We start from the raw sequence: 21964 nt of genomic DNA, 5'->3' as shown, positions 1-21964 counted from the left end.
TGAATGGATAAAAAAAAATTTTTTGACGCTGATGATGATGTCCAGAATAAAAAAAAAAAAAAAAACCTGGACCTCACACGTTGTGTTCCCCGCGTCTTCCAGGCATTTGGGCCACCCACTATCCTGATGAATAATAAACACAGTGCTATTAAAATTTGGATAAAATATAAATAACGAAAAATAATGAAACCAAAAAATACAACAATACTCATAAAGGTAAATTAAATATTTATTATCATTAATTTAATACGTAAATAAAATAAAAAACTTAACAAACTTTATTATTAATTAATTTAAAAAATATATAACCTGTCAAAAAATATGTATTATTTTTATTTTAAGGGTATTTATATTATATTTATTATAATAATTCTACAATTATCAATTACTATTGACAAAATATCAGCTGAATATATAAAAACAAATGTTACAAATGATTTCATTGATGAAAATGATATATGGAGTGATAAAGAAATAAGCCGGCGAAGTTTACCAAAAGATTCATATCTGTCAAATGTTGGTTTATACTCAATGAATTGTGCCAGAGATGCAAAATGTATTGATGCTCCAAATGCAACATGTTTAGGAGCACCATTGTCATACAGCACAATATCATTCGATCTATTACCAAAGTCAATGTTACACAATAACGTATCAGTAAGTAATTTAAAAAATAATAATTACATCAATTTATATTAATAATTATTTTTTTAGGAAACACTTTATCTACTTCAAGGCTTAAGATTTATGCCAAAATGTTGGGCAGTTGTTAGACCATTTATTTGCTCTTTATTTATGCCAAAATGTTCAAATAATACAATTGAATTATCATCACCAAGTTATTGTAAAAAAGTAACAACGAGATGTAAATTATTGATGAATCATCCAATATGGCCAAGCTTTATTAAGTGTGATAATGAAACTTTATTTCCAAAATCATGTCAAAATGAACTTAGAGATACAAATTTAAATTCTGGTAGTTGTCCAAAACCATTAATATGGACTGAAAATACATTTGCTGTATTTGAAGGTGTTGAATCATGTGCAAAACCATGTGAAAATCCATTATTTAGCCAAGATGAACATCAACAAATTCATTCATTTATTGCTTGGGGTGCTAGTATTTGTGGTGGTTTAAATTTATTTACAATAATAACATTTATTATTGGTTGGAAAAGTGCCAATAAATATCCAGCATTAGTTATATTTTATATAAATTTTTGTTTTCTTATATCATGTATTGGATGGTTGGTACAATTTATTCCTGGTAATCGTGAACATATTGTTTGTCGTAAAGATGGAACACCAAGAATTGGTGAACCAAGTGGTGAAACATTAATGTGTGTTGGTGTATTTATATCAATTTATTATTCATTAATGGCAGCAACTGTTTGGTTTGTTATATTAACATATGCATGGCATATGAGTTTTCAAGCAATTGGTAAAATTCATGATAAAATTGATAAAAAAGGTGCATATTTTCATCTTATGGCTTGGTCATTTCCACTTGTATTAACTGTTGCAATAATGGCCATGGGAGAAATTGATGGTAATAGTGCAACTGGTATTTGTTTTGTTGGATATACTAATCATACTGTGAGAGGATGGCTTGTACTTGGACCAATTTTAACAGGAACACTTGTTGGTGGATATTTTTTAACTAGAGGTTAGCTTAATTATTATTATTTATTAATTTAAAATATAAATTAAATTACACATTGTGCTTTGGTTTTTTTTTTAATGCTTCTGATGAAAATTTTGGTAAGAATTTATTAGTTTTATTTATTTATTTATATTAATTAATTTTATTTTTTGTTTCTTAGCTCTAATAACACTGATTTACTTGAAAATATCAAGTCAAAAAATCATATCTGAACATGCAAATGCTAAAATTCGTACGACAATTATTAGAATGATTCTATTTACAATATTTACATTGTCAACTGTTATCATTACTGTTTATTGTCATATACATGAATTTTCAAATTCATGGAAATGGAATTCAAACTTCAGAGAATACGTGATGTAAATAATTATATAATATTTTGCAAAATTTCTAATATAATTTTGTTGTATATACTAAATTAATTGTATAATTTTTACAGATGTTCAATTACTGAAAAATATGGTGATGAATCAAAATGTCGATTGAGTTTCAAGCCAAGTGTACAAAGTGTACAACTTCATTTGTTTGCTGTATTTTTTGCTGGTGGTTTAATGTCAACATGGGTATGGACAGAATCTACAGTTGATACATGGGCTCGTTTTTTTCGTCGTATATTAAATAAAGAAACAGAAGAGCCAATAAAACTTCAAAAATATAAAGTTATTCGTCAAGCATTTGCTCAACGTAAAACATTTAATAATGATGGTCGTTTTTCTTTGAGTTTTCATAATACCCATGAAGATCCAGTTGGATTAAATTTTGATTTTAATTCAGAAGGTTCACATGATTTTAGTACAACATGGGCAGCAGCAATACCAAAATTTGTATTAAGAAGAGGTGCAATAACTGGTGGCAATCCATCTGTATCAAGTAATCGTCGTAATTCAGTTGATTCAGAAATAAGTTTTAGTGTAAGATGTGTTTCTGTTGAATCAAGAAGAAATTCATTAGATTCACAAATATCATTACACATTGCTGATTTTAAAGCAAGAAGAAAAGTTGATTCATCACATCGTGGAAGACGTGGTAAACGAAGAAGAGAATTTGGTAAATCAAGATCAACAAAAATGGGACCATTATTTCGACGTGGTAGTACCACATCACAAGAAAGCCAACTTAATGCACAAATTTTATCAGCAATGACTATTGGTGGTATATCAACAAATCAACAAGTACCAAATATGGAAAGAAGATGGGCAACTGCTGGTTTAGATGAAAAAACTTCAAATAAAATGGTAACTGATGGTAAAAGTTTAGGAATGTTATTACCATTTTTATATGGTGATGAAAATTTAAGTAGTGAAGAAAAAAATAATATTGATATTGTTGATAAAAATAGAAATATTGAAGATAATGATGATACTAAAAATGATAATAATAGTGATAGTGATAGCAGTCAAGCTGATGAAGAAACAAAAATGTTAGAAATTGAAGAACCACAAGAAACAAGTAAAAGTAAAAATAGTAATAAAAGTTTAAGAAATCAAGATGATGTAAAAAATAAATATTTTATTCAAGATGAAGAAATTTTAAAGCAATTTATACAAAATGAATTAAATAATTGTACAATTAAATATGATAATGATAAAGATAAACATCGTAAAGCAGCTATTGGTGATTTAGCATCAAGTATAACATCACATTGTCCTGAATTAACAAAAATGATTAAATCAGATGTACAAACAAATTTACCAAATTCAATAAATGCTAAAGAAATGGCAACTCAAACATCTTTACCTCTTGAAATACTTGAAATGGAAGCTGTTACTGAGAGCATTGATGAAATAATTAATAATAGAAATTGTAGTTCGAAAAGTACACAAATTTCTCCACAATTAAATAAAGGACAAAACAAAAAAATTGATGGTAAACATACATCTGGTAAATCAACTAAAGAATCACGACGTAATGACAGAAACAATATGTAAAAAAAAACATCAATTAATGACAACTTATTTTTATATGTAATCAACCTGTGATAATAATACACAACAGTGTAGTTGCTCTCTATCGTTTTTTTTTTTTTTACATTTTTTTAACTTTTATAATAAATATAATTTTTCAAGCTGTACTTTATAATTTAAATAATTATTCATTTTAAATGTAAATTAGTGTTAAAAAATTATCGGTTAAAATTATGTTTAAATTTTTGGGGTATTCAAGTGACATTAAAATATTAATACTGATGAAATTTTTGTATGTTAGATTTTCATGAAAATAACCATTGAAATTCAAAGATAATTTTACAAATAATTTATGAATTAATTAATCATAAGCTTAGTAAATTTTAACGAATAATTTCCTGTGTATCATTGTTTTCGTTTTATTTTTAAAATAGATAGATTTACACAGTGGTAGAAAACAATTTCTCGATTACGTACAAAATATTTATAGTATTTTCAACTGTAGCTACATGTAGAAAAAATAGTGTTTTTCCTTTTTTTTTTTTCGTTATTGTTTTTATAAAAAATATTAAAACTATCAATTTGTTTATACAATTTATTATTTTATTTTTTGAATTAATTTGTTGCTCTGCTGGTGACTTATTTTATATAAATAAATAAATAAATTTTTTTTTTTTTTTTGTAGTTTGTCAAGCAATCAAATTTTTAAATTTTTCTTTACGTGGATATTGAGTGCAAAGTCTTTTTTCTTTTTTTTTTTCAATTAACACTGTGTGAGAATAAATAATAAATTCATAATATGCGCACAATAATATTCAAATATTTGTTGAACTAAACGAAAAAGAATATTTTTTTAAAATAAAAAAGAAACATATGTAAAGTTTAACTTGAATAAAATTAATTTAACCATAATTATTACAAAATTACGAAAATTCTTAAATAAATATAGGGCCAAAATATATAATTTAATATGATTGTAATCTGTCTAAAGTAATAATAAAGTTTAAATGCTATTTTTTCGAGTTTGTTCCAATTTTAGCAGAACAAACTTGCATGGATAATTTAAAAATGTGCATAATATTTTACAAATATTTTATTAAAAAGAAAAATATATTTTACAAAAAAAATTTATAGGAATTTTATTTTTCCTACTCGCTGATAATTATCTATTTTTCTTTTAAACCACCAATTATCATGTTTTTCGTCTTAGCAAAAAAAAATAGCTAAAATTCTACTACTTGTTTGAAGTGTTTCTGTAACTCTAGATAATCAGCTGTGGAATTCTTGCTAATAATATTTGAAATAAAATTGTTTACGCAATTTACATTTATTTTAGAATTATTGATATATTATAAATGATATTTAGGCATAACTATTATTTAAGAGAAATACCACCTATGTTTAATTTTTTTTTTTTTTTAAATTATTTAATTGAATAAAAATGAATACATCTAAAAGTGTTGAATTAATATTTTTATGCAAAGGAATGATAAAGTTATAAGATTAAACGATTTTAAAAGTAACATTAATTATTGATAGTTCAAACATTATTTTTCAACACAATTATAATTATATCTATGAATATTATATTTTTTTTTTTTGATTGTTAAAACTTTGAGATATTTTTGAAAAAAAAACTTTTTGATTATTCAAAGTGATAATCTATTTGAATATTTTTTTACCAGACAGAACATTTTTTAACTGGATTCATCTTGGATCCAGATGGACACTCAAAATCTTTTGCAAACTCTGGCATATTGGATAGAGGACCAATTACTCTAAATTTATTAGGTGGATGTACATCAGCAACATTAAGTTTTAGGAGTTCTAGTGTTGGTCTTTGACACCACACGTGTGCATAGCTAATCCAAAACATTTGTTTTGGTGTGTAAGACAAACCGGGGAGTCTTTTTTCAGTAGTTGATAAATCGTTATAAGCTCGATAAGCAGCTCTTATTCCGCCGTGATCTGCAACGTTTTCACCCTGAGAAATACCTCCATTCAACTAATAAATAAATAATTAGATAATTAATAAACAATAATAAACATCAAATAATAAATAAAAATTCCATAATAAATAATTACATTTAATCCAAGTTCTTTGACTGTATAATTTGAGTACTGTTCAATTATGCATTTAGACTTGTTGTTAAAATTTTGTATTGAAGTTGCTGTCCATGTATCATTGTCATGACCGTCTGCATCATATTTTCTTCCTTTATTATCAAAACCATGTGTAATTTCATGCCCTATTATATAGCCCATAGCACCGTAGTTTATGTAATTTGGTTGTTCTGAATCGAACAATTCACTCTCAAACCACTTATACGAAATAGCTAAAACAAATCAATCAGATAATTAATAGTTTAAATATTTTATTAATTATTATACATATTTTGTATAGAAAATTTGAATAATATATTCGAGAAATCATGTCAGTATCAAATGAAAAATAAATACCTATGGAATTAAATTGATAAAAGGTAAATGCAAGTTGATCCATCGCAATCATCGCGATTAAAGCCCAAGAATTTTCATTAGATTTCTTCATTTTTTGGCTATAAAACTCAAATGTACGTGCGGCTTCACCGAAAAAGTTTTCTTCATAGAATAACTCAAAATCTTCGTGAAATTGAATAATTTTTGAATTATTTGTAAATTCATTTATATATCCAATTATATTTTTAGATAATTTAAGTTTATTTACAATTTCTCTCTTTGTTTCAGGATCAATCCAATCAGCCTCCTTAATTATTTCAAGAAATTTTTCTTTGATTTTCAGAGTCATTTTTAAAATATTATCCTCAGTATTTATCATTTTAGAACGATTAAAATTTTGAACATGAATAGCTCCTACTGCGATTGGTAGCCAAGATGAAACAAATTGAACGCATTGACTATTATTTATTGACAAAAGAGATAATTTGTCATAATTTCTTAGATGTTTCCACATAACGTAGTTGGCAAGAGTCCTTTTTGTTACAGTTGAATTTAATAAATCTCGTAATTTTTTCATGTAACTAAAATTTTTTATAATAATAGTTGTCGATGAATTGACTGGAGAACCACGAAGATAGGTGATGTATTCTTTCCAATTGAAAAAAGAATAATCTTTTTCCAATTCATAGAGTGTCATGTTAACTGTATCAAAAAAGGGATCGACCATTTGATTCAATGTAAGCCTTGCACTACCTAATTCAATCTTAAAATTGATTAATTTTTCGAGATCATCTACATAATTAGTGTTATTATCTGAAGAATTCATTATAGCTTGTGAATATAGGATCATGAGATTATAATAAGCGTTAACGTAAATGTTATTAAGACCTTCGAAATACCAATCTGTTAATAACTCAGATGGATATGGTTCCACTGTGACAGAAGAATAATCATCGTATGAGTTAAATTTAAAAAAATAATTTTCCCATCGTGTTGTATTATCAACTCTAAATATAGTTTTATTAAAATCAAATGCACTTTCATTCCATTTGGATCCTTTGAGAACAGGCCAGCCTCCACTGGGCTCCATTGAATTTGCAAATATATCAGTTTTCTTCAAACATATTTTGTATAAAGTCTTGGCAAGCTTCAAGTATTTAAAGTCATCAATTGTAATATTTTGCTCAAGTATTTTTTCAAGCTTTTTATTGAACTTATATGTTAGTCCAGTCAAGCTATCCATTTCAAATGAATTCCTGTCTGGTTCAGTGGGATTTAAGAAACCACCACAGGCAAATTCATAAAAATCTTCACAAGGTTCAACACTTGGATTTCCCATTTTTATTATTCGCGAAGCTACATATGAAAATAATGATAAAAAAATATTATTGTTATCAGTTCAGCTCAATTTGAATATAAAAACAAAAAAGGAAAATATTTCTTTATCAATTGTAGACTTTAAATAGATAATTAGATAATAACGACAAAATATTTTTTTTTCTTACCAGCATTGACACAAGCCTGTGTTTCACAAACATCAGAAGTATTGTTGTCAGCAGACGATGGTTGACACCCTGTTGAATAAAACAGAAAAAATATGAATTTAATTATTTATTTTTCGTATTATATGATAAGAGTAATTTTTATTAATTTCCATAATTATTATGATACGAGCAACTTTTGGAATATATATATTCAAGAATTAATGACAACTGGAATAATAATTTAGTGAAAAAAAATGAAAACATTCAAAAGTAAATGAATCATTTGGATAATAATAATATTTTTCATTGAGTTGAAAATTTATTATTTAGAATTTGAATACTTATAAAATGTGCAAAAAATTATTGTTATTATTTTAGCTCAATTTAAATTGGAAACAAATTAGGTAAAATAGTTTTTTATTGATTGTGGACTATGAATAGATAATTAGATCATAACACGACAGAATATTTTTTTTTTCTCACCAGCATTGACACAAGCCTGTGTTTCACGAACATCAGAGGTATTGTTGTCAGCAGACGATGGTTGACACCCTGTTAAATAAAACACAAAAAATATAAATTTAATTATTTATTATTCGTACGTTATCGATATAATTATATCGATAATTAGATCATAACACGACAGAATATTTTTTTTTCTCACCAGCATTGACACAAGCCTGTGTTTCACGAACATCAGAAGTATTGTTGTCAGCAGACGATGGTTGACACCCTGTTAAATAAAACACAAAAAATATAAATTGAATTATTTATTATTCGTACGTTATCGATATAATTATATCGATAATTAGATCATAACACGACAGAATATTTTCTCATTGACACAAGCCTGTGTTTCACGAACATCAGAAGTATTGTTGTCAGCAGACGATGGTTGACACCCTGTTAAATAAAACACAAAAAATATAAATTTAATTATTTATTATTCGCACGTTATCGATATAATTATAATTAACAAAAGAAAAAAATAAACAAAAATTACTTTTTAGTAAAATTGCAATTCTAATAAAAGTAGTAACTTTTGGTATACATATTCAATAGTTAATCACAACTTGAATAGAAATTTATCGAAAAAAAATAAAGACATTCAAGAGGAAATAAAATCATTTAAATAATAATATTTGGCATTGAGTTAAAAATTTATTATTTAGAATTTGAAGACTTATAAAATGGCAAAATATTATTGTTATTATTTCAGCTCAATTTAAATATAAAAAAAAAAAGGAAAATATTTCTTTATCAATTGTAGACGCTTTAAATAGATAATTAGATAATAACGACAAAACATTTTTTTTTCTTACCAGCATTGACACAAGCCTGTGTTTCACGAACATCAGAAGTATTGTTGTCAGCAGACGATGGTTGACACCCTGTTAAATAAAACACAAAAAATATAAATTGAATTATTTATTATTCGTACGTTATCGATATAATTATATCGATAATTAGATCATAACACGACAGAAAATTTTTTTTTCCTCACCATCATTGACACAAGCCTGTGTTTCACGAACATCAGAAGTATTGTTGTTAGCAGACCAATCTTTACACCCTGTTAAAAAAAAAACAGAACAAATATAATCTTAATTAAGTATTTATTATCTGTACGTTATCAATATAATTATAATAAAAAAATAAAAAATGGAATCTACTTTTATGTAAAAATTAAAATTTTAATTATAAGAGTTAAAACCTTTCAAATATATATTCAATAGATAATCACAACTTGAATAGATGATTATTGAAAAAAATTAAGATTGAAGACATGCAAGGGTAAATAAAATCATTTGGATAATAATAATATGTTTCATTGAGTTGAAAATTTTTAAATTTCTTATTCAGAATTTAAATAAAATAAAAAAAAATAAAATAATTCATCATATTATAAAAAGAAACTTATTATTTATTAATCACTTACCAAAAATGAGTCCACTTATTAAAAACACTAACACTAACAGAATCACTATCACTAATACCGGCTTTTTCATTTTCGTGCAGTCTTCGACAATGACAACAATATCATGCACTCGTTGAAAGATGTAGTTTCCTAATGAACTCCATAACGTTTGACACTGTATTTATACTCAAAATCTTATCAGTCGATAACTAATACACTAACGATCATTGAAAGTGTTGAAAAATCATGAGACAACCTTCTGTTCGAAAACTTAAAAATATACTTTTTCTGTTTAGTCATTTTTATTTTAATATTCCATCATGTTTGACAAAATGTAATTTAATAAACGTATGACACATAAAAATATCTGTCAAACGAAATATTATTATGATTATTGAGATTATCGGCTTACTATTAATTTTAAAATTAATATCGTTAGTAGTATTTGAAATGACATATAATAACAAAGTTCGGTTTCAAAAAAATATTGCACAATTTAATTATGCATAAAGAAATTGAAAAATTTCTTACATTTTCGAGAGAAAAACGGATGCATGCATTGAAATAATTGCGCAATTATAGGTTTAAAACGATTTTTTCATAATATAAAAATTTCATCCTAATAGTTAAAAGAAATAAAAAAAAAAAAAAAAGGTGGTTTATATATATTGAGTAAGATATTAAAAAAACTCATCAGTTGATGACTAATAGACTAACAACATTCGATATTTTCAATAGCAAAGCGTGAATCAGCTAGTATAAAATATCTATTGTTTAAAAGCTCAAAAATATACTTATTATTTTATTTTCTTATCGCATATTTGACAAAAATAAAATTTATCAAACAGGTGACTCATTGGTTTTTTCATGTGACGGACAAACGAAAACTATATATTAGTCATGATAAATTGTAAAATCAAGTATAATGATATCTTTTTGTAATAATTATATTACTTATCAATAATTATTATATGTATAAATAATTACAGTTATTGTTTATGAATATACTGTTTTTCAAAACTTTAAGTTTAAAAAATAAAAATATGTATATATAATTTTATTATTTTATTCGTTATCAAAATATCTTTATCACACACCTGAAGCATTATTCGTCATGAGTCTGTATAGTCATTAGTTTCGGAATTATTTTTAACTTTACTTTTTTTTTTTTTATATAAAAATATAAAGATATACAAAAGAAGGTCAAATTCATTAACAAATTGTTATAAATTATAACTTATAATATTATTTTAGAGTCGTCAAAAATAACTAAAATACTGATTGAATATACTTTTATAAATTCATATAATTTTAAATTGTCGAAAAAAAAACAATTGCAAAACAAATTAAATCGATGCAAAAAAAAATAAAGGGATTTTTTGAATCCTGATCAAAATATCAAGACTATTTTATATCGATATTTTAATTTGAATCATATTGAAAAAATTTTTGATAACTAAATTGTTTGATTGATACACTTTAATTTATTGTTATTTTTATTTCGAAATAAGATAATTAGACGTTTGCATTTAGTTTTTCATCATATATCTTTTCATATAGTAACCAAGAATTAAAACGTAGTTTAATAATAATTTATAAGTTTGAGTATATCTTTCGAGAATTACAGTGCATGCATACCCGGGTAAAAATCATTATGTCTCTCGGAGATATTTGAGAGATCTCTGAAATGTCTCTTAGTCAAGTCTCGTTTGTGGCACGATCCGAGACTTGGCTGAGAGACTATGTTAAAGTCTCTATAATATCTTTGTCTCTCCTAAGAAAAATCTGAAAATAAATGTAGGCAATTAAACCCATGAATTTTATAACATAATAAATCTAAAAGTGTACTTTAAAATAATAAAAAACTTTGTGATTGATAAAAAATGTAATATTTTTTAATTCATTATTATTATTGATTGGTTAATTTTTTTTACAATAAAATTTATGTTTTAGATATTTTGAGTTTATTAATGGTAACATAAATTTATATGATATTTTTTATATAGTTTCTTTATTTTTTTTCGATTTTGTAGAGACTTTAACACAGTCTCTCTAATATCTCCGAGAGACATAATTATTTTTCAAAGAAAGATTTATTAGAGACAAAGACTTTAACATAGTCTCTCAGCCAAGTCTCGGATCATGCTGAAAACAAGACTTGACTGAGAGACATTTCAGAGATCTCTCAAATATCTCCGAGAGACATAATGATTTTTACTAAAGAGTCTCTAAAAATTACTATCTAAAAAAAATAAAGAAACTATATAAAAAATAAAAAAGCGATATCATATAAATTAAGCCGTATTGATTATAAATTTACAATAATTTTAATAAACTCAAAATTCATCTAAAACATAAATTTTATTGTAAAAAAAAATTAACCAATCAATAATAATAAATGAATTAAAAAAAAAATATTACATTTTTTTTTTTTTTATCAATCTACAAACAAGTATTTTTTATTTTTAAAGTACACTTTTAGATTTATTATGTTATAAAATTCATGGGTTTAATTGTCTACATTTTATTTCTACCAGATTTTTCTTAGGAGAGACAAAGATATTATAGAGACTTTAACATAGTCTCTCAGCCAAGTCTCGGATCGTGCCACAAACGAGACTTGACTAAGAGACATTTCAGAGATCTCTCAAATATCTCCGAGAGACATAATGATTTTTACCCGGGTAGATATGAAAATAGTATATAAAAATCATTTATTTTAAAATTTATCTAAAAAATACAAAGTTTAAAAAAAAAATATGTTGAATTATAAATAATTCAATTCGTTGTAAAGTTAATCAACGCATACAGTATTTATTTAGAAAATAAATAAATAGGTTTAGAAATTATTATTTTATATGAATTGTAGATTCATTATTTTGGTATTGATGCATTGAATCGAAAATAAAATGATCAAAAAAAATAACAAATTTATATAATTTTTGTCTTATTCGTATATTTTAATGGCAATATTTTTAATATTTTAAATAGCAATACATAAATGAATAGTTTATTAACGCATTTATAAATGATTTATAAATAAATAAACATTTATAAAGAGACGATACATGTGTGATTATAAACTTTTTATATATTATTATTTTTTATAATTTTATATACTATTATTGGAATATTAATAAACTTTACAACTTTCCGTTCGTTTTAAAAATAATATTATAAATGATATTGAGGTATAATTATCATTACGACGAAAAAAATACGACGAATGTTCAATGTTAATTTTTGATAATTATTTTATTGATAGATAAGAATAAATACATCTACAAAATATTGAGTTAATATTTTTATGCAAAGGAATGATAAATTTATATAAGATTATACGATTTTAAAAGTTACATTAATTATTGATAGTTCAAACATTATTTTTCAACACAATTATAATTATATCTATCAATATTATACATTTTTTTTTTTTGATTGTTAAAATTTTAGGATATTTTTGAAAAAAAACTTGTTGATTATTCAAGATGATAATCTATTTTAATATTTTTTACCAGACAGAACATTTTTTAACTGGATTCATGTTAGATCCAGATGGACATTTGAAGTCTTTTGCAAACTCTGGCATATTAGATAGAGAACCTATTACTCGAAATTCATTGGGTGGATATTCACTATGAATATATTTTATCAGAAGTTCTGGTGTTGTTCTTTTACACCAAATGTTTGCATAGCTAATCCAAAACATTTGTTTTGGTGTGTAAGACAAACCAGGGAGCCGTTTATCAATAGTTGATAAATCATTATAAGCTCGATAAGCAGCTCTTATTCCACCGTGATCTGCAACGTTTTCACCCTGAGAAATACTTCCATTCAACTAATAAATAAATAATTAGATAATTAATTAGATAACAATAATTAACGTCAAAAAAGAAATAAAAATTCCATTATAAATATTTACATTTAATCCAAGTTCTTTGACTGTATAATTTGAATACTGTTCAATTATGCATTTAGACTTATTGTGAAAATTTTGTGTTGAAGTTGCTGTCCATGTATCGTTCAAATGACCTTTTGCATCATATTTTTTTCCTTTATAATCAAAACCATGTGTAATTTCATGGCCAGCCAAAGATCCTAGGGCACCGTAGTTTATGTAATTTGGTTGTTCCGAATCAAACAATTCACTCTCGAACACCTTATACGAAATAACTAAATCACACCAATTACATATTCTTAATAATTTAAATATTTTATTATACATATTTTCGTTTATAGATTATTTAAAAAATATATACTCGAGAAATCATGATAGTATCATTTAAAAAATAAATACCTATAAAATTAAAATTTAAAAAGGTATATGTGATCTGTTCCAAACCAAGCAACACAATACAAGCCCAGAAATTTTCATTAGATTTTATTTTTTGCCTATAAAACTGAAATGTTCGTGCGGCTACATCAAAAAAATTCTCTTCAGAAAATAATTTAAAATCTTCGTGAAATTTATTTATTTTTGAAATATTAGTAAATTCGTTTATATATCCAATTATATTCTTAGATAATTGAAGTTTATTTACAAGTTCTCTCTCTGTTTCAGGATCAATCCAATCAGCCTCCTTAATTATTTCGAGAAATTTTTCTTTGATTTTCAGAGTCATTTTCAAAATATTATCCTCAGTATTTATCATTCTAGAACGATTAAAATTTTGAACATGAATAGCTCCTACGGCGATTGGTAGCCGAGATGAAACAAATTGAACGCATTGACTATTATTTATTGACAAAAGAGATAGTTTGTCATTTTCTATTAGATGTTTCCACATAACGTAATTGGCTAGAGTTCTTTTTGTTACAGTTGAATTTAATAAATCTTGTAATTTTTTCATGTAACTAAAATTTTTTATAATAATAGTTGTCGATGAATTGACTGGAGAACCACAAAGATAGGTGATATATTCTTCCCAATTGAAAAAAGAATAATTTTTTTTTAATTCATAGAGTGTCATGTTAACTGTATCAGAAGATGGATCTGACATTTGTTGGAGTCTTAAATTACTTAATTCAATCTCAAAATCGATTAATTTTTCGAGATCATCTGTGTAATTAGTATTGTTATGCGATGCATTAAAAGCTTGTGCAGATTTGATTAAGAAATTGTAATAATCTTTGACTTTAGTATCATTACGACCTTGACGAAAATATTCTGCATTTTTCTCAGATAAAAACGGTTCCACTATGATGAAAGGCTGATGAACGAGTAATTCGAATTTAAAAAAATAATTTTTCCATTTTGTTGTATTATCAATTCTAAATATAGTTTTATTAAAATCAAATGAACTTTCATTCCATTTGGATCCTTTGAGAACAGGCCAGCCTCCACTGACCTCCATTGAATTTACAAATATATCAGTTTTTTTTAAACATATTTTGTATAGAGTCTTAGTAAGCTTCAAGTATTCAAAGTCATTATTCGTAATATTTTGCTCTAGTATTTTTTCAAGCTTTTTATTAAGCTTATATGTTAGTTTAGTCAAGCTATCCATTTCAATTGAATTCCTGTCTGGTTCAGTGGGTTTTAAGAAACCACCACAGGCAAATTCATAAAAATCTTCACAAGGTTCAACACTTGGATTTCCCATTTTTATTATTCGCAAAGCTAAACATAAAAATAAACAAAAAAATATTATTGTTATCAGTTCAGCTCAATTGAAATATATATAAAAAAAAAAGGAAAATATTTATTTATCGATTGTTGACTTTGAGTAGATAATTAGATAATAACTACAGAATATTTTTTTTTCTCACCAGCATCAACACAAGCCTGTGTTTTACAAACATCAGATGCATTGTTGTCATCAGACGATGGTTCATACCCTGTTAAATAAAACAGAAAAAATATAAATTTAATTATTTATTTTTTGTATTATGATAAGGGTAACTTTTGAAATATTCATACAATAATTAATGACAACTTGAATAGAAATTTATTGAAAATAAATGAAGACATGCAAGAGTAAATAGAATCATTTGGATAATAATAATATTTTTTACTGAGTTGAAAATCTATCATTTAGAATTTGGGTAAAAAAAAATAAATCAATTCAATATTATAAAAAGAAATATATTATTTATTAATCACTTACCAAAAGCGAGTCCACTTATTGAAAACACTAACATAATTACTAATACTAGCTTTTTCATTTTCGTGCAGTCTTTAACAATGTCATGCACTCGTTAAAAGCTTATTTTCCTAATAAACTCCAAAACGTTTGACACCTGTATTTATACTCAAAATCTTATCAGGCGATACTTATAATACACTTATGATCATTTGATGTGTCGAAAAATCAGGTCAGAAAATCAAGAGTCAACCAGTATAGTTGACACCTTCTGTTCGAAAACTTAAAAATATACTTTATTTGTTTCATCATTTTTTTTCATTGTTCCATTATGTTAGACAAAAGTTAATTTATTAAACATATGCCACATATAAATATTTATCAAAAGAAATATAACTTTCAATTATCCAAACGATTCATTCGTAATTTGAATTGTAAAATCAATAGTATATAGTGGTATCTTTTTGTAAAAATTATTTTACTTTTCAATAATTATTGTATGTATAAATAATTACAGTTATTGTTTAAAAACATACTTTTTGAATATTATTTTCAGAGCTTTGAGTTTAGAAAATAAAAATATGTATATATAATTTTTTTTTTTTTATTTGTTATCAAAATATCTTTATCACACGCCTGAAGCATTATTCGTCATGAGTTTGTAGTCATTAGTTTCGGAACTCTTTTTAACTTTACTTTTTTTTTTTATATAAAAATATAAAGATATACAAAAGAAGGTCAAATTCATTAACAAATTGTTATAATATTATTTTAGAGTTGTCAAAAATAACTAAAATACATAATTGAATACTTTTATAAATTATCATATAATTTTAAATTGTCAAAAGAAAAACAATTGCAAAACAAATTAAATCGATGCAAAAAAGAATAAAGGGATTTTCGAATCCTGATCAAAATATTAAGACCATTTTGTATTGATATTTTAATTTGAATTATACATGTATATTGAATAATTTTTTGATAACTAAATTGTTCGGTTGATACACTTTAATTTATTGTTATTTTTATTTTGGTATAACGTTTGCATTTAGTTTTTTATTATTTATGTTTTCATATCAATCAAGAATAAAAATGTAGTTTAATATTAATTTATAGCTTTGAGTATCTTTCGAGAATAACAGTGCATGCATGGATATAAAAATAGTATGTATAAAAATCATTCATTATATTGATATTGTTATCAGTATTATTTTCTGAACAGAAGAAAACGATACTGTGAATACGTTTATTATTATTATTATTTTATTATATTATGTAATACAGCTCACATATTACCTGCTGATTTTTATATATAAATTTGTTAATTGCTATTGTTAGCCCGTATAATAAAGTAAACATGTATTTTACATGTCTTTTGTGGTTTTCCCCTACTTTTTTTAATATGCAAACAACCAGTGATAATAATGCACAGCAGTTGTTGCGTTGTTATATTGAAATAATTTTTAAGTTTTAACAAGTCCTAATGAACAAATAATTTTTTTTTTTTATTGATCTTTATAGAAATGTAATTTTTTGATTAGAAATATACAATAAATAAACTGAAGAATCTTTATAAATTTATCTGAAAAATACAAAGTCAAAAAAAAAAACAATATATGTACCTTATTTTCAGTATAAATAATTCAATTTGTTGTAAAATTAATAACGGTATATTTAGATAATGAATAAAAAGATTTTAGAAATATTGTTTTATATGATTTGTAAATTCATACCTTTGATATTGATGCATTGGATCAAAGAAAAAACAATCAAAACAAATAACAAATTTATATAATTTTTGTTTTTATCGTTTATTATAATAATAATATTTTTGATATTTCAAATAAAAATACATAAATAAATATTCTATTAACAAGCATTTATAAATCATTTATCAATAAATAAAACAATTATCTATAAAGAAACTATGAATGTGTAATTATAATCTTTTGATGTATTGATATTTTTTATAATTTTATATACTATTAATATATTATTGAAATATTAATAAACTTTACAACTTCACGTTTGTTTTAAAAATAATATTATAAATGATATTAGAGTATAATTATTATTGTAAAAAAATACAACATACATGTATGTTCAATGTTAATTTTTGAAAATTATTTCATGGATGAACGAAAATTAATAATTATACATCTACAAGTTATTGAGTTGATATGTTCATGCAAAGGAATGAGAAATTTTGCAATTTTAAAAGTTACATTAGTTATCGATAGTTCAAACATTATTTTTCATTACAATTATAATCATATCTATAAATATTATATATTTTTTTTTTTTTTGATTTTTAGAATTTAAGGATATTTTTTAAAAAAAAACTTGTTGATTATTCAAAGTGATAATCTATTTGAAATTTTTTTTACCAGACAGAACATTTTTTAACTGGATTCATGTTAGATCCAGATGGACATTTAAAGTCTTTGGCAAACTCTGGCATATTGGATAAAGTACCAGTTACTCGAAATTTATAAGGTGGATGTGAATCAAAAATAAGCATCTTCAGGAGTTCCGGTGTTGTTTTTTGACACCACATAGTTGCATAGCTAATCCAGAACATTTGTTTTGGTGTGTAAAACAAACCAGGAAGTCGTTTATCAGTAATTGATAAATCACTATAAGCTCGATAAGCAGCTCTTATTCCACCGTGATCTGCAACGTTTTCACCCTGAGAAATACTTCCATTTAACTAATAAATGAATAATTAGATAATTAATAAACAATAATAAACGTCAAAAAAGAAATAAAAATTCCATTATAAATAATTACATTTAATCCAAGTTCTTTGACCGTATAATTTGAGTACTGTTCAATGATGCATTCAGACTTGTTGTTAAAATTTTCTGTTGAAGTTGCTGTCCATGTATCGTTCAAATGACCTTCTGCATCATATTGTTTTCCCGAAAAATCAAAACCATGTGTAATTTCATGACCTGCCAAAGATCCTAGGGCACCATAATTTATGTAATTTGGTTGCTCCAAATCGAACAATTCACTCTCGAACACCTCATACGAAATAACTAAAACGAACAAATTACATAAATATCATTATATATAAGTAATTTAAGAAATTTATTTGAAAAATTATAATAATATTAAATAAAAAAAAAAAATACTTATGGAGTTTAAAACAGGTTTGTACTGAGCAGGACCCGCCAACATATCCCGTGCAATAAAAGACCACATGAAGTCATTACGGCCGAGCATTTGAATGGCAATTCGTGGGGCTGCATCGAAAAAATTGTTTTCATCGAATAATTCATAATCTTCGTGAAATTCATTAATCTTTGAATTATTAGTAAATTCATTTATATATCCAATTATATTTTTAGATAATTGAAGTTTATTTACAAGTTCTCTCTCTGTTTCAGGATCAATCCAATCAGCCTCTTTAATTATTTCAAGAAATTTTTCTTTGATTTTCAGAGTCATTTTCAAAATATTATCCTCAGTATTTATCATTCTAGAACGATTAAAATTTTGAACATGAATAGCTCCTACGGCGATTGGTAGCCGAGATGAAACAAATTGAACGCATTGACTATTATTTATTGACAAAAGAGATAATTTGTCATAATTTCTTAGATGTTTCCACATAACGTAGTTGGCAAGAGTCCTTTTTGTTACAGTTGAATTTAATAAATCTCGTAATTTTTTCATGTAACTAAAATTTTTAATAATAATAGTTGTCGATGAATTGACTGGAGAACCACGAAGATAGGTGATGTATTCTTCCCAATTGAAAAAAGAATAATCTTTTTCCAATTCATAGAGTGTCATGTTAACTGTATCAAAAAAGGGATCGGCCATTTGATTCAATGTAAGCCTTGCACTACCTAATTCAATCTTAAAATTGATTAATTTTTCGAGATCATCTACATAATTAGTGTTATTATCGGAAGCATTCATAACTTGTGCATATTGGATCATGAGATTGTAATAGATATTAACCATAGTGTTATTAAGACCTTCGAAATACCAATCTGCAATTAACTCAGATGGATATGGTTCCACTGTGACAGAAGAATAATCATCGTATGAGTCAAATTTAAAAAAATAATTTTCCCATCGTGTAGTATTATCAACTCTAAATATTGTTTTATTAAAATCAAATGCACTTTCATTCCATTTGGATCCTTTGACAACAGGCCAACCTCCACTGGGCTCCATTGAATTTGCAAATATATCATTTTTTTTAAAACATATTTTGTATAAAGTCTTGGCAAGCTTCAAGTATTTAAAGTCATTAATTGTAATGTTTTGCTCAAGTATTTTTTCAAGCTTTTTATTGAACTTAGATGTTAGCTCAGTGAAAGTATCCATTACAATTGATTTCCTGTCTGATTCAGTGGGATTCACAAAACTACCGCAGGCGAACTCGTAAAAATCATCACAAGGCTCAACACTTGGATTTCCCATTTTTATTATTCGTGAAGCTAAACATAAAAATAAACATAAAAAAATATTATTGTTATAAGTTTAATGAAATGATTAATTAGGTATTGTTTATCATCAATTTAAATAAAAAAAAAATATAAAATAAAATATTTTTTTATCAATTGTAGACTCTAAATAGAAAATCAGATAATAACTACATAAATGTTTTTTTTCTTACCAGCATGAACACAAGCATGTGTTTCACAAATATCAGAAGCATTGTTGTCAGCAGATGATGGTTGAGTGCCTGTCAAATAAAACAAAAAAATTATTCGTTATCGATATAATTTTAATTAAAAAAAAAAAAAAAAAAAATTAAGATTACTTCCATGTCAAATTATTAATTATAATGAACGTAATGACTCTTAAAAAAATATCAAATAATTAATTACATCAACTTGAATAGAACTTTATTGAAAAAAAAAAAAAAAAGATATGCAAGAGTAAATAAAATCACTTGGATAATATATTATAGTTTTTTTAAACGAGTGTCAAATGTATCATATAGATTTTGAATTAAAAAAAAAAGTAAAAAAAATAATTTAATATTATAAAAAGAAATAAAATAATTTACTATTTTGTAACAACTTACCAAAAACGAGTCCACTTATTGAAAACACCAACAGAATGAGTGCTACTGGCTTTTCCATTTTGTGCAGTCTTCAACAATATCATCCACTTGATCGATCGTTGCAAGGTTTAGTTTCCTAATGATTTCCTAAATGTTTCACACCTCTATTTATACTAAAAAACTTATTAGTTGATGACTAATAGACTAACAACATTCGATATTTTAAATATATAGAAAGCATGAATCAGCTAGTATAAAATTATATTTTGTTCAAAAGCTTAAAAATATATATATTTTTATCATTTTCTTATCGCATATTTGACAAAAATAAAATTTATCAAACAGGTGACTCATTGGTTTTTTCATGTGATGGATAAACGAAACTATCAGTAATGAATCATGATAAATTATGAAACTAATTATAGTGGTAGCATCTTTTTGTAATAATTATTTTACTTTTCAATTATTAAATCAGATGTACAAACAAATTTACCAAATTCAATAAATGCTAAAGAAATGGCAATCTTTACCACTTGAAATACTTGAAATGGAAGCTGTGACTGATGAAATTATTAATAATAGAAATTGTAGTTCAAAAAGTACACAAATTTCTCCACATGCACAATTAAATAAAGCACAAAACAAAAAAATTGATGGTAAACATACATCTGGTAAATCAAATAAAGAATCACGACGTAGTGACAGAAATGATTTGTAAAAAAAAAAAAAACAATTAATTGACAACTTATTTTTATATACTGTGATAATTTTTATAACCTGTGATAATAATAGACAACAGTGTAATTGCTCTCTATCGTTTTTTTTTTTTTACATTTTTTTAATTTACATAATAAATATACTTTTTGAAGGCATGAATCAGTTAGTATAAAATTAGATTTTGTTCAAAAGCTTAAAAATATATTTATTATTTTATTTTCTTATCGAATATTTGACAAAAATAAAATTTATCAAACAGGTGACTCATTGGTTTTTTCATGTGATAGATAAACGAAAACTATTAGTCATATGTGAATTATGAAACCAAGTATAGTGGTAGCATCTTTTTATAATAATTATTTCACTTTTCAATAATTATTATATATACAATTAATTACAGTTATTGACAATATTGTTCATAAATATACATATTCCTATTTTTTAAACTAAAAGTTTGAAAATAAAATTCAATGTAATTTTTTATTGTATTTGTTATCAGAATATCTTTATCACACGCCTGAAGCATTATTCATCATGAGTCTGTAGTCATTAGTTTCGGAGCTACTTTTAATTTCATATATTTTTATTATATAAAAAAAAAAGTAAAGATATCCAAAAGAAGGTAAAATTCATCAACGAATTGTTATAATATTATTCTAAAGCCGTAAAAAAAAAAAAAACTAAACACCCACTATAATTGAATATCATTGTAAATTCTCGAAAT

The 21964-nt window shown here is 24.7% G+C and overlaps 2 protein-coding genes across 2 annotated transcripts; one reads left to right on the top strand and one right to left on the bottom strand.

Annotated features, from left to right (window-relative positions):
- The first annotated feature begins 57 nt into the window (after positions 1 to 57).
- Positions 58 to 3617, top strand: LOC122854902 (protein smoothened). The gene is made up of 5 exons (XM_044155936.1): positions 58 to 216; positions 343 to 657; positions 715 to 1666; positions 1824 to 2025; positions 2106 to 3617. The coding sequence occupies exons 1-5, from the start codon at positions 184 to 186 to the stop codon at positions 3592 to 3594; spliced, it is 2991 nt and encodes a 996-aa protein (XP_044011871.1). The 5' UTR covers positions 58 to 183; the 3' UTR covers positions 3595 to 3617.
- A 14260-nt stretch (positions 3618 to 17877) lies between these two features.
- On the bottom strand, positions 17878 to 20602 carry LOC122853793 (neprilysin-2-like). Its single transcript, XM_044154214.1, has 5 exons — positions 20545 to 20602; positions 20131 to 20199; positions 19484 to 19951; positions 18285 to 18535; positions 17878 to 18204 (listed from the first exon to the last, which is right to left on the bottom strand). Exons 1-5 carry the CDS (start codon positions 20600 to 20602, stop codon positions 17878 to 17880), a joined length of 1173 nt encoding a protein of 390 aa, XP_044010149.1.
- Between the last annotated feature and the right edge of the window lie 1362 nt (positions 20603 to 21964).

This window comes from Aphidius gifuensis, linkage group LG4, assembly GCF_014905175.1.
Source record: "Aphidius gifuensis isolate YNYX2018 linkage group LG4, ASM1490517v1, whole genome shotgun sequence".
Taxonomy (NCBI): domain Eukaryota; kingdom Metazoa; phylum Arthropoda; class Insecta; order Hymenoptera; family Braconidae; genus Aphidius; species Aphidius gifuensis.
Note: the sequence above shows the minus strand (reverse complement) of the source record. Positions and strands in the feature narration are given on the sequence as shown.

Excerpts from the sequence above, each read along its gene's own strand:
- LOC122853793 (XM_044154214.1), bottom strand. The coding sequence starts at position 20,602 with ATGGAAAAGCCAGTAGCACTCATTCTGTTGGTGTTTTCAATAAGTGGA. Across the intron at positions 19,952-20,130 it reads ACATGCTTGTGTTCATGCTG|CTTCACGAATAATAAAAATG; the intron begins GTAAGAAAAAAA and ends TTTTATGTTTAG. Across the intron at positions 18,205-18,284 it reads TCAAAGAACTTGGATTAAAT|TTAAATGGAAGTATTTCTCA; the intron begins GTAATTATTTAT and ends TTCATTTATTAG.
- LOC122854902 (XM_044155936.1), top strand. The coding sequence starts at position 184 with ATGAAACCAAAAAATACAACAATACTCATAAAG. Across the intron at positions 658-714 it reads TGTTACACAATAACGTATCA|GAAACACTTTATCTACTTCA; the intron begins GTAAGTAATTTA and ends TTATTTTTTTAG. Across the intron at positions 2,026-2,105 it reads AACTTCAGAGAATACGTGAT|ATGTTCAATTACTGAAAAAT; the intron begins GTAAATAATTAT and ends TAATTTTTACAG.